The 12,521-nt window shown below is 43.6% G+C and overlaps 1 protein-coding gene across 5 annotated transcripts in view; it reads right to left on the bottom strand.

Annotated features, from left to right (window-relative positions):
- The window catches only part of HECW1 (HECT, C2 and WW domain containing E3 ubiquitin protein ligase 1), a 394,788-nt gene that overhangs the window by 164,429 nt on the left and 217,838 nt on the right, over positions 1-12,521 (bottom strand). For 4 of the 5 annotated variants that reach the window (XM_073239079.1, XM_073239081.1, XM_073239080.1 and 1 more), the window contains one exon: positions 11,857-11,951. In XM_073239079.1, coding sequence (XP_073095180.1) covers positions 11,857-11,951 — 95 coding nt within the window. Of the gene's footprint in view, positions 1-3,921; positions 4,070-11,856; positions 11,952-12,521 lie in introns of those variants that run through there. The other variant, XM_073239083.1, reaches the window with a different exon arrangement.

Raw genomic sequence — 12,521 nt, 5'->3', positions numbered from 1 at the left:
CCACACATCCCTGAGCTGGAATGTGTGGTGGCCGTGCGGCTCTACAGGGGACGAGAAATGGAGGCTGGTTTTGCCATGCTGGATATTTTCACTTATCTATGGTTTATTTTGATATCCTTTCCACTGTGGTATATGTTTAGGAATTTGAACTTAACCCTGTAGGCAAGAGAGAGCCATTGAAGATTTGGTTTTATTTTTTGGAAAACAACGTTTTTTATTCAAATGATAAAATTTACTCTAAAAAGTAATGTGTACATATTGCAGATGATTGGATGTGGCCTGGACAGGGCAGGGCAATGCTTCTACTGTGCTCTGCAATTTTGCCCCGCTGCAGCCTGGAGGCTATGGTGCAGGCGTTTTCTGGACCTGCACGAGGCCTCTCCAGACCAGGGCAGGCTGACCTTCTGGGTGGAACAGATCTGTCCTTCCAGCTCCCCAAGTGAGCTCAGAGTGCACCCTGGCTGAGAACCATGAAGTTAGAAGCTACAGGGTGGAGGCAGAGGGACTAACTTGGAGACGGCCCCACCCAGTGAGGTCCTGAGAGTGGGTGGAAGGACCCAGAGGATGGAGCCTCAGACCAGTGAGGGGTAATGGGTACAATCTGTGGCTGACTGGAAGAGAGTATGGAGGAAAGAGAGGCGTTCCTTTGCCTGAAGCTCTTTCTTTTTGAATTTAGAATCTTGTTCTTACAGATTATGAAATTCCTCAAAACCACAGTCCTAAAACTGGGTTTTGTACTTTCCCACCAGCAAGCCCAGCTAAGGATGCAAAAATGACAAGAGTTAGGCCTTTGCATCTTAGCCTGTGAGGTTGGAGGGAAAAAACTGCTTCAATTTTACTTTTTAAAAACAACTATTAAATTAACTGACTGCAAAAACTTTGGGGAAATTAAACCATTGGAATTATATCAGTTGCTGTTGCCTCTGGGTCAAACAGTGTGTTCAGTGAAAGAAAAGGACTGTGTTTTGCACAGAGCTCTTTGCAGCCATCCACTCCCTCTGACAGAGATGAGCAACGTGAGGGATCAAATTCCAGAGAGTCAAGCGTGGTTCACCCATCTAAGTGTATGGCAAAACTGTGACAGTATTTATGTCTCATGGCATGAAAGATGCTTACAAAATGATTTTGCTCACACAAATCATCTCCTCCTCGCTGCCTTGCTTTAAAATTTCTAAGACATACTCCCATGTAAAAATATATTTAAGTTCTAAGCAAAAAGCGTGTCTCTCTCCAGTGCAATGTCCTCTCCCATGACATGCCACAGAGATTCTCATTTTCTGAAAGAAACTAGGAAAAGCCCACCAGCGTCCAAGGATGGACTTGCTCTCCACTCCCAGGCACTCTGCCATTTTGGGGGCCCCAGAGCAGCAGCTGTAGCCTTCCCTCCAGATGCCCCACAGGGGTGCCTGCTCCCTACAACTCGCTGGATCCTGTGATGAGTACTGCCCTTCTCACCCACATGGCGGGAGAGTTCTTGCTCTTTCATTATATACTGGTCAGCATCCAAGAACCTCACACCTACTCCCTTCTGCATTTCTAGGGGCTACATGAAAGCTGAGGCCCACCCTCTAATTGCTTAAATTGCAATTTTCGAAGACAAGGTCTCTAAATAACAAGACTTATTTGTGCATTAGAAGAAATCCATAACATCTAGTTGTTTTCTTACAAATATTTGTTAAAATCCTCAGTTTGGTCATCATTTTGAAGTACTTTTCATCCATCCATCTACCCATTCATCCATCCATCCATTTCTCAGGTGCTATTCTAGGTGCATGAAATTCCTCTAAAGAAACATCTTAAATGAAGGAATTAAACCTTTGCTCATAGGTAGTAGCTCATTATTTTTGGCACTTTTGAACTTTCTGTATATTGGCCAAATAGGGCATTTAGCTTCTCTCTATTATACTGATACTGAAATCTATGTATTTTGCAACGAGAGCTGGAATAGTCCCATAAAGAAAAAGTTATTGGATCAACTCGTAAGATTCATACTATGAATTCACTTTTACTGTGTTTTACCTACATCTGGGCAAGTGCTAAGAGCATCACAGGCACCATTCTACCTCAACCTCAGACAACCTTTCAACAGTCCTGTGAAGAGGTTCTTTTTTTATCTCCTATCTGTATCAGTGAAGTCAGAAATTGAGCCTTAAAGAGGTTAACAACTTGCTCAAAGCCACCACGTTGAGTGGCTGAGCCAGGCTCGGACCATGCCGACCAGGTACAGATGTTTTATGGAAGGCCTGCCACAGGCCAGGTACTGCTCTAGCCGGTGCTGGGAGACAGCCCTAAATGGGACAGGCAGGCATACCCTGCCCCTAGAAGCTACTGTTTAATAGGGAGAGCAAACACGGATTCCAACAAGAGCACCATGAGCAAAACAAATGCCTAACAGAGAATGCAGAGTGACGGGAGGTGTGTGAGAATATTTTAGAGAGGATGGTTATGGAAGGCCACTCTGAGGAGGTGACACAGGGAAAAATCCTAAATGAAGACAGGGAGTAAGTCATTTAAATACCTGGGAAAATGTTCAAAGCTGAGAAACTTGAAGGGCCAAGGCCCTGAGGGCAGACAAGCTTGCTGTATTCAGGGGTCAGAAAGACAACAAATGAGGCTGAGATGAGATGTAAAAGAGGAAGGCAGCAGGCAGAAGCAGCCCATCATGGAAAGTCATGGAAAGAAGAATATTATATCAAAAACAGCTAGTTCAGGGCCAAAATGTTTTGTGATAGGATGGGAAAGGTGCAGGAGAGAGAACTGACTATGCAGGAGAGAGACATTCATCTCAGGATAAGAGGGGACCACCCAGGGCTCCCACCTCCAGACCCTAACTCTGCATGAAGAATCCTGGTGGTCAGAAGTATAAGCTAATCTCAGGTTTTGGGCATCCCTGTTTACTACTGTTCAGTGAATATAGTACAGTGGGTTATTTAAAAAAAATGTTTGGCAACAAATGCTTGTTAAATGAGTGAGGAAAGCATTAGTCCAATTTTCATTTGCATAACTCAAGTTAAGAAGAAAAATTATGACAAAATGGTATTATCCATTTCTGTATTCCATTCTTTCCTTGTATTATTAAAAAAAAAAAGGGATTTTAGGAGTGGAAAGTAAGTGTAAGAAGGAATAAGAAAAAAAATGCTAGTGTAACTGTTCTGGTTGGGTATCCTAAAAGAGTGACTTTCCTGCTTCAAAAACACAGAGCTAGGAAGTCCTAGAGCAGAAATTTGAATCCAGTTCTGCTTTACTTCAGTGTACTCTTAATTTCCCATTCCTATTAGTCTAACACATACACACACACACCCTGTAAACAATAATTACACTTCACTTCCTACACTTAGATGTAGGTCCATATTTTTTTCAGTTCAAAGTGTTACAACAATGTATACTTGGGATGTGTGAGAGAACAATGCGGAATCCTCTGGAGGCAGGTCATCTGGGAGAGCTGCAGCCATAACACATGTTATCGTGCCAACTTATAAGGAGCTCTTTGAAAACTTAGATTCTCCTGCCCTTAAATAAATGTCCTCCCAGCAAGTTCTCCTCTCTCCTCACCCAACAGCCACTGCGCACACAGGAGAGCAAATCACCTCATGTTGGCCCTTTAAGGCCTCAAATAAAGGTGAACTACATAAACAGAAATTGCTAGAAAGGGTCTAGAGAGATAAAGAATATTGATTCCAAATAGCTAGATTTCTTTTAATTGCTTAAACTAACTTGACAACTTTAAGCAAGCATGGTATTTTTTAAAATCTGAAAGTATAACACACGCATATTATATACTTGGCCAATGAAATGAAATAGGCTCCCGCAGTAAAACTTGAGGAACTCTTTTAAAAAAAAAACTATTAGTAAATACATCTGTTTGGATGTATAAGTGAGTGCACCCCTAAACTGAAGCATTAATGTTAAGGTTCTACTAACCTCTTCTGAAACGCAGTCATTTTTGGGTTCTGACGGAGCAGCCATTTCTCATAAAAGATGGTTGCAGTCGAGAACTCAGGCAGAGAAATTACGCATAGCCCCAGGGGAAGTATAAGAAAATCTCGAGGATCAGACTTCCAGTTTCCATCCTAGGGCTGCCTGATAATTATGACTTACCCTTTGGCGTGAGCACACAGACAGAGAGGTCTTTACACTCTGGCCACATGCCTGAGGACTTGACTAACTTAAGGGCTTCTGACATGTTTGTAAAGTAACATAGGGCAACTGACTGCAAAGGAGGAAAAAATATTTATCTCTGTGCATTAAAATGCAAGAATTTGATTCTGAGGTTTTGAAACTCTAATGAAACAGCCCTGGGAAGACCCCTGACCTGAAAGCACTGGTCCCAGCTCCCCGGTCAGCCACAGCACCTTAAATCCAGGGACCCTTCACGGTCCAGTGCAGGTGGTTGAAGGAGGTGGAATCTGATGATCTACCAGAACCCTAGATTAATTATTATGAGGGGGCAGGGTGAGCAACAGTTCCTGAGTCAGCCCATTTGGAGGGCTTTGCTCCTCAATTTGGTCTTGTGTGTTTTGAAGCAAAGAAATGAAGAGATCAGAGTTAATGCACTTGCTCATCAACTTAAATTTCACTTTGCTCATAGACCACAAAAGGCAATGCACCTTAATGACAGGTTGCTGTATATGATAATTGTGGAACTCTTAATTAGGTTTGAAAATGTGGCTGGCACGAGGGAAGGGCAGCCCTCCTGGGGGTGTGGAGGAGGCTGGCCTGGGCTATCATTCTCCCAGGGCTGCATCTCCCATGTGCGGCCACGAGTTATTTTTCCGCTTGAGGTGGGGAGGAACTGAGCCCTCCCTTCCAAGCCCCAGGTATCTCTGACCCACCAGCATGCTTTGTACTCTGCCTTCATCCACTCTGCTTAGTGGTCAGATTTAATTTACTCATGTCAGCTCTGTGAGATTCTTGGGAAGTAATAGTTTACGTCCCCTTAAAACTTCTTCCCTGAAGGAAAGTTTTTTCCAGAGTGTGACCACTGAGTTGAACACTGGAGTCAAAGTTATAAATCTGGATATAAGATCTTTGTACTTGAAATTTCTCATCCTTCAATGACGTGTTAATTAAGAGTTTTTACAGAATGGCCACTTAAGACTTAAAAACTAGAATATTTTCAGCTAGGCGTTTGCCAACCTGAAGACCACTGATTGGGTACTTACTGTATAAAACGCGCTGTGCCAGCTGGCCGTTAGAATTCAGGCAACCCAGATGCTGGCTAGTGCCCTTTCCCTGGGAGACTCGCTCAATTCATTCCAGATTCTGGTCCCAGGGTCAGAGATCATCAAACCTCTTTATGTCTGTGAGTTCTGAGTTCCTGAGGCTCTCTGACTGGTGGGATCATGGGTGATATTTTGTTTGTTTGTTTGTTTCTATCTATTTCCAAGGAGCATATACTATTTAAATTTAAAAAACGGTGACATCTATATACTTATTTTTATCCAGTTTTAATTTTAAAAACCTCTAGTGTTTCATGGCTAAATATTGTAATGGATGAGTTCATACTTGGTTTGTTGGAGTGGGTAGAGGTGATCAAGCTCACATAAATACAAATAGAATAAAGTTTCATAAATAGAATTTTATATATACATAGATGTGTATATATAACATTACTTTATATCTATATCTATAGGTACATCTATTTATATTTATGACCAGGGAGACAAGACTGGTGGTTTTAGATGAGGAGTCTTCTGTTGTTTCATTAAAAAGTCCCAGAAATTACACTCAAATCTTTACATTTTAATATATATTAAGCATATATGTCAAATATGTTAAATATATATAATTATATATTTATATAAATACATACAATATATAAACATACCACATGTATGTCATATTATAATAGCATTTGATAGACAGATAGATAGAAGGTTATAAGATTTTTCCTGGAGCACAGAGACTATGCATAGACAGCTAGAGCAGACTCATCAAGTCAGCCCTAGGAGACAGTGGGTCTCTGCTATGGACTGAATTATGTACCTTCCTCTCCCAATTCACACTGAAACCCTAACTCCCAATGTACCTGCATTAGAGATAAGGCCTCTAAAGAGGTAACTGAGGTTAAATTAGGTCCTTAGTGTGGGGCCCTCCTCTGATAGGACTGGTGTCCTTATAAGGAGAGGAAGAGACCTCAGGGATGAGCGTGCACACAGGAAAGTCCCTGTGAGGCCACAGTGAAAAGCCAGTTCTGGCAAGCCAAGGAGAGAGGCCTCAGGAGAAATTACACCTGTCAACACCTTGGTCTTGGATTTCCAGCCTCCAGAACTGTGTGAAAACAAATGTCTGTTGTCTCAGCCACACCTTCTGGGGTCTTGTAGTGGTGACCATGGCCCCACTAATATAGTCGCTGGGTTAGATGTCCTCACTGCTGCTCAGGAACCCTTTATAAACCAGTCATGGAATACTGGTGGAGCTTGGATGTAGCATGACATGTCTCAGTGGATCCAACCAAAATTAGCTACATCGTCGACATCTACAGATCCCAGCGCTGCATGCAATCTACGTGCTGTGGATGCTGGCTCCTGGGTCTGTGATGGGTAAGGGCCCCACAGGCATCTCTCTCAGCCTCCACAGGTATGATGCTGCCTTTTTGGTTTAAACAAGTATTCCTTATCTTAGCAAGTCTTGATATTTCAGGAGTTTTTTCTAAAGAGCTTTTAAGAATGCATTCTCAGTTATGAAGGTTAAAGTATTTTGTGTAATCCATTCATACAGTAAATCAGACTATATGTGAAAAATAAAATAATAATTCACACTTTCAACTGTTTTGCCTTACCCCTTTATAGCAAACTTATTCACTACCAGTCTCTTCTGTCCACAATTCCCCAGGCCTGAAATTGTATCTTGGACATGCAGGCCATACCTATATTCTTACACACCTGAGGATATTTTTCTTCCCTTGTTCTCACACATCTTTGATCACTGGGACAGTAGGAAACAAAATGTGTCCTTTAATGGTCATCGTGCCAAGTTTAGTGCTGGGGAGGAGACATTCAAAGTTTCTTGGCTTTTGTTTTTTCCAGGTATCCTAACAGTTTCTCCTGCCATTTATAGGATTCTTCAGTTTGAAAATTCTCCCAGAAGTACCTGAGTGTGTGGTTCCAGAGGCTTGCTGTTAGATTGAATTATTTTTTTCTTATTATTTCTGTTTACTAAATTTTCTCCCATGAGCATATATATTTATTTTAATTATGTAAATTCCAGATATCTAAAATATGAGTAGGTCTTTCAACTTTAAGTTTAAAGTGTATGTTTTTTAGATCAGAAAATGTTTTTATCTTTTCTTTGATTGGTTATTACTTCTTTCTCTATATATTCTTCTTTCGGAAATTACCATTGTCCATAGATTTGATCTCCAGGTCTTTTTATTCTCTCCCTATTTTCATCTCCTATTTCTACTACGTTTGGGGTGAATTTCCTTTGAATTTGCTTTTAGAAGTTTGTCTTCTAATTCAGTAATTTCTTTCCTATGGTCTCTAACTCAGCCATCCATGACAGGTATTCAAAAGGTGGCCCCTATTATCTCCTCACTGTCCTTTCTTTCCTTTCACCGTTCTCTTATAAGTTTCAAAGATACAGTGTTATGTGGAGTTGCTTCCAATTTCTCATTGAAAAAGCTAGAAGATACAGATATGAAAAAAAGACTCCACAATGTAAATAGATAATAGCAATGTGAATTAAGGATAAGAACAATCCAGGATAACAAAATCCCGATGGAATTGCCAAAATTAAAATCTTGATGAAGACTGAGTAAGAAATACATTTTTGGTCTAAATCTAAATCTGGGGGGCCGCCCTACACCAGGCCTCAGATAAGGTAGGAACACAAATTCCTCTGCCTGTTCCTCACTTGGGGGCCCTTCTCCAACTCCCTGAGCCCCCCTTTCTGACCTGCCATGGTTATTCCTCCAAAAGCTACCTATTTTCTGTATCCAGGGGCTGTGGTCCCCGGGCCTCAGCACTGCTGGGGTGACGGAAACCGTGGTGGTCACTGCACGGTGAGAGCGAACGCTCCTCAGCAAAGGTCTTAGAAACCTGGCGTGGGGAGCAGTGTGCTGAGGACTTGAACACATACCAGGAAGAGCTATAGACAGTGCCTTCAGGAGACACAGCGCAGGGGAACCCAGCGGCAGACAGCTGTCAGCCCGGCCAGCACGCCCTCCCAGAGGGGACCCCTCAGTCCCACCAAGGGCCAAGGGAGTACATGCAGACCTACCATCCTGGCACAGGCCTGAAGGGAGAGGCTAGAAAGTGCACGTGTGGTGCCCTAAGGACAACGTACCTTCCCTGTATTTTGGCAAATTGTAGGTATGGATGGTTTCCTATCCTTCAATGTATACATGGGGAGAGGAAAGAATTATCACGGAACTTACTCAGAAAGACTGTAAAGCATGGCGGTAGTGGCATGGTCAGACCCTTTGGAAGAGCATCCTTTGGACATGATTTGTTACAGAGAATTGAAGTAAAACATACAACATATGCTAGGTGCTCTCAGTAAGCTCAGAAGAGAATGAAACCAAGTGCAAGGGGACACACGGAGGAAATAAAGTGAGCATCCATTCTCTAGAGCTGACACAGACTGGGTCTCCTTCCCTCCCAGGCTTGGGGCATTTCATAGCCCCATGCCTTCGCACACACTGACCCTCCTGCCAGCTGTGCCTATGTGCCCCCCATGCCTGGCAGAAGTCCTGTCATGCTGCCTGACACGGCCCGCATACCACCATCCCTAAAAGCCGTCCCAGCAGCTGCAGGTGCCCCCTCACCGCTCTCTCTACACAGCACGATGGCTTTTCACACTGCAGCCCCACACCTGCCAGCTTTATCATCTGTAAGACAGTAACTGAGTTCTCAGTGACGTGCTTGTATTTCATTTATCTCCGTAGAGCTCACTCATCACAGTTTCTGACATACAATTATGACAAATAAACGAGAGCCTTGGACAGATAAGGATAGGTGACAGCCTCTGTTTATAACAGGGTCCTTAACAACTGTCAGCAGACAAAGACAAAGGATAAGGGGGATGGGGAACCGAGAAAGAACTAATAGATACTGGGAACCTGCTATGCTCAGACATTAAAGTGCTGATTACAGTAAAGGAACCTCTTTCTCCTCCTTTTCGAAGAATTACAGTTGCAGCACATCGCCTCAAACTCATTGACTTTTGGGACATAACGGCCACAGCCAGCCAACTTTTCCAGAGAGTACAGCAGGTGCAAGCCTCAGTATCAAAATGGACACTCAAAGTTCAGTAACAAATTGATTTTGGAAAATTTGAGTAGCATCTCTCCTCTGAAACAGTGTGGGTGAGTTCCCAGACCCGAGTGTAAACGCTCATTTAACCCAGAGCTTGTTCGATCCTATCAGTGGCTGAAATGAGTTGCAAAACGTATGAACTTGGTTTGCTTCTTCTGCATCACTAGCTGGCCAAAGGGTCACTTAACCAAAACACATGGTTCCCACCTGTCTTGAAGATGAGCTATGACAACTAAAATAAGGCAAGTGAAGCCCCTCTGAAGAGTGTTCCTTGCTCTAAAGCCACTAATAGTTCAACTATTAGAAAACCCTAAGCACATTACAATACTCTCTGCAGGAAAAGGCGTGCTCATCTGTGACCCCTCTCTGCCCCTGACGTCACACAGCCTTATGACTGGCCTCTCGCGTGCATGGGGGTTAACAAGAGGGGCAAGACTTGTCTGTGGAATGAATGCACATTAGAGTGTCAACCAAGCGCCTATTGCTTCATGTGAAGAAAATCGATATGGGGATGACAATTAGGACAAAAGCAACAGGTCAGAGTATTTCAGGATGTCAGAACTTTGAAGAGAAGCAAGGTTAGCACCCAAAAATATCAAAGATGAGGTCAGGAATGACACAAAATCAGCAGAATGTCCTGAACGAATCTTTCAGACATATCCCAGGACTGAAGCGCCTCCTTTGATGTTTCCTCTACTCAGATACTAGTTCTTGTTTCTGGTGGGGGGCAGCCCCTGGAAAGTCCATTTGCTGATAGTTTCTCCTGCGTCTCAGGCTTGTCTACAGAGCCACTCCAGGCAGTTGGCACCTTGTTTTCTTGAAGGCTTACATGGTACACTTCTGTGGTGATACATGGCATTTTGCCTCCATCTGGGAAGCAGGTTACATCTGGAGTCCGTTGAAGGTTGCGTTCAGAGAAGCCAAATGCCCCAGAGAGCTTTCTCCAGAAAGGACTTACCGAACGATAGGAACTCATTTGAGTTCCAGGGCTGGCTCACTCACAGTATCCCTCCTGAGCAGGAAAAGGTGAGGAGTTCTCCCCTCGCAGCCCAGCCTGAGCCAACAGGCAGTCCCATCCCTGGGCGAGGCCCACCCTGGCCAAGGGGCTGACGTGACTGGTGAGAGGCTGCCTCATCACACACAGCCACGCCTGCCCTGGAAGGTTCCAGATCGGCTGACTCACTTCCAGTTTCCTCTTTCTCCATCTGGGTGGTGGCCACCCCCCTGCTTCGTCCACCTCGCCTCTGCGTCAGTTCAGCCCCACCTCCGGCTTTGCTGCCTTGATTTAGTAGACCCCCCACCTTAACAATAGGCTACTTGTAGAAGGACCTCTAGGCTACTTGTAGCAGGACCTCTTTGGAGGATGGCCTGTGCAAAGGGCCTGTAAGAGGAGGCCTGGCACTCTGGGGACACTTTCCCTGATACCCACATTTCCGTTCCTGCCCCAGCCGGTGAGATGACAGACACCGTCTTCCACTCTGCCTGGCTAGTGTTGGGGAAATGGATGGACCTTCCTGTGCTATGTGTCCCTCACTGTCAACCCTGGGGAGCCCCTGCTAGGTCAGTGTCCAGTCCTGCCCACCTTTTGGTATGGAGGCAGACCAGCTGCTGGCCCCGAGCCTGTGTATCTTCCTGCTGTCACCAAGGACTCAACTGGCTCACCTCTAGCACATTAAACAGCTGATTGTGAAACTGCAAAATGGTATTTGGAGCCAAAGTTCTTCCTGAATCCTCCCTATTTCAAGCACTCTCTCTCTCTCCTTTTACATAGGAAAACTAAATAAATTTTGTTTACTTATATTACCATGACAAAGTCCTTCCTGTTTATGTTTAGCCTCCCCTGGTCAGTAGTTTTAATTTATGAGAAGAGGAAATCGAGTGCCATGTGAACGTAGGCTCCAATTGGCCCCATCATGTACGTTGAAAGCTAAGGTGAGAAGCCCCACAGAGGTAAAAACTAGATTGTAATTTAGGAAATGATGGCGTGTGAGCCAGAGTAGGAAACACCAGATGTGATTTAAACCCCTGATCTGGAGCTAGCCCACTGTGTGGCCTCAGGGACATTGCTTCAGCTCTTAGGGCACAGTTTCCTCATCGGTATAAAGAAAAAAGGACCAGACATTCTAGTCTCTTCTAGGCTGACTTGTATAATTCTATGACTTAAACCAGTCTGAGACTATAAATGCTATTTCAAAAAAAATAATTTATAAGACTAAAAAGAAATTAAAACATACAAAACTATAAATATTTAATGCCAAGGAATTTTTAAAAAACACACTCCTAAGAAAGACTTTATCATGCATTGCTATCAAGCATGAATCTATTAGAAACATCTGGCTATCCACTGCAGCTTAACATTTCTTGAACAAAAGTGATACGCCTTTTAATAAGTTTGACTGCATATCTCATTCCTCTCACTATTTTGAGATGAGTTTCCATCTACCTACCTATTCATAATCTATCAGTATATCTGCATGAGTGTATACACACACACACACACACACAAACACACACACACACACACACACACACGAACAAAATGGGACAGTAAAGATGCACCTGAATTAGGCTGGACCAGAGAGAAAGAAATGGGACTTACGGGAGCTGCCGAGTTTTTGACGGTGACGCTGGGGGTGGTGGCTCGCAGGGCTCCACTCACTCCATGGTAGTATTTGAAGCAGATCTTAGTTTCAGCTGAAAGACAAAAATGAAATGGGACTGAGAAGTTGAGTATAAGCCAGGAAGAGCTAGCTGTGGCCAGAGAGGATACCCAGGAAGTGCAGCTTAAGTCCTCCCATGAGCCAGGCACATCACACCTGACAGTGTTGGTCCAACACATAGCCTCATGGACAGATCTGACCTCTTTCTAAAAATGAGTCATCAAAACTTGTGTTGGTTTTAGCATTTTTTTAACCAAAATTAAACCCCTTTGTAGCCAAATGAAAAAGTGGCATCTCTGCCTTTATACTGTATCTGTCTCCTTTGCTGCTTAATCTTTAGGTCAAAAAGCTTCTGCCCAGCCTTAGAGCCCTGCATGCCTGCATGTAGGTTTGTTAATTGTCAAAAGGAACTTTACTCATGACTTAAGACTGATGCAACCAGCCCTTTACTCACCTTCCCCAAGGACATAAAGAAGTATGAACAGAAATGATGACTGGATTGTCAGGAACTTATAGGAACACCACGGCCAGACTTATGCCAACAAAATGACCTGAGTAAACCAACCATTGACAAGGAGTTTCACATCTCTCCTCATCAGACCCT

Source organism: Manis javanica, chromosome 6 (assembly GCF_040802235.1).
Source record: "Manis javanica isolate MJ-LG chromosome 6, MJ_LKY, whole genome shotgun sequence".
Lineage (NCBI taxonomy): Eukaryota > Metazoa > Chordata > Mammalia > Pholidota > Manidae > Manis > Manis javanica.
Note: the sequence above shows the minus strand (reverse complement) of the source record. Positions and strands in the feature narration are given on the sequence as shown.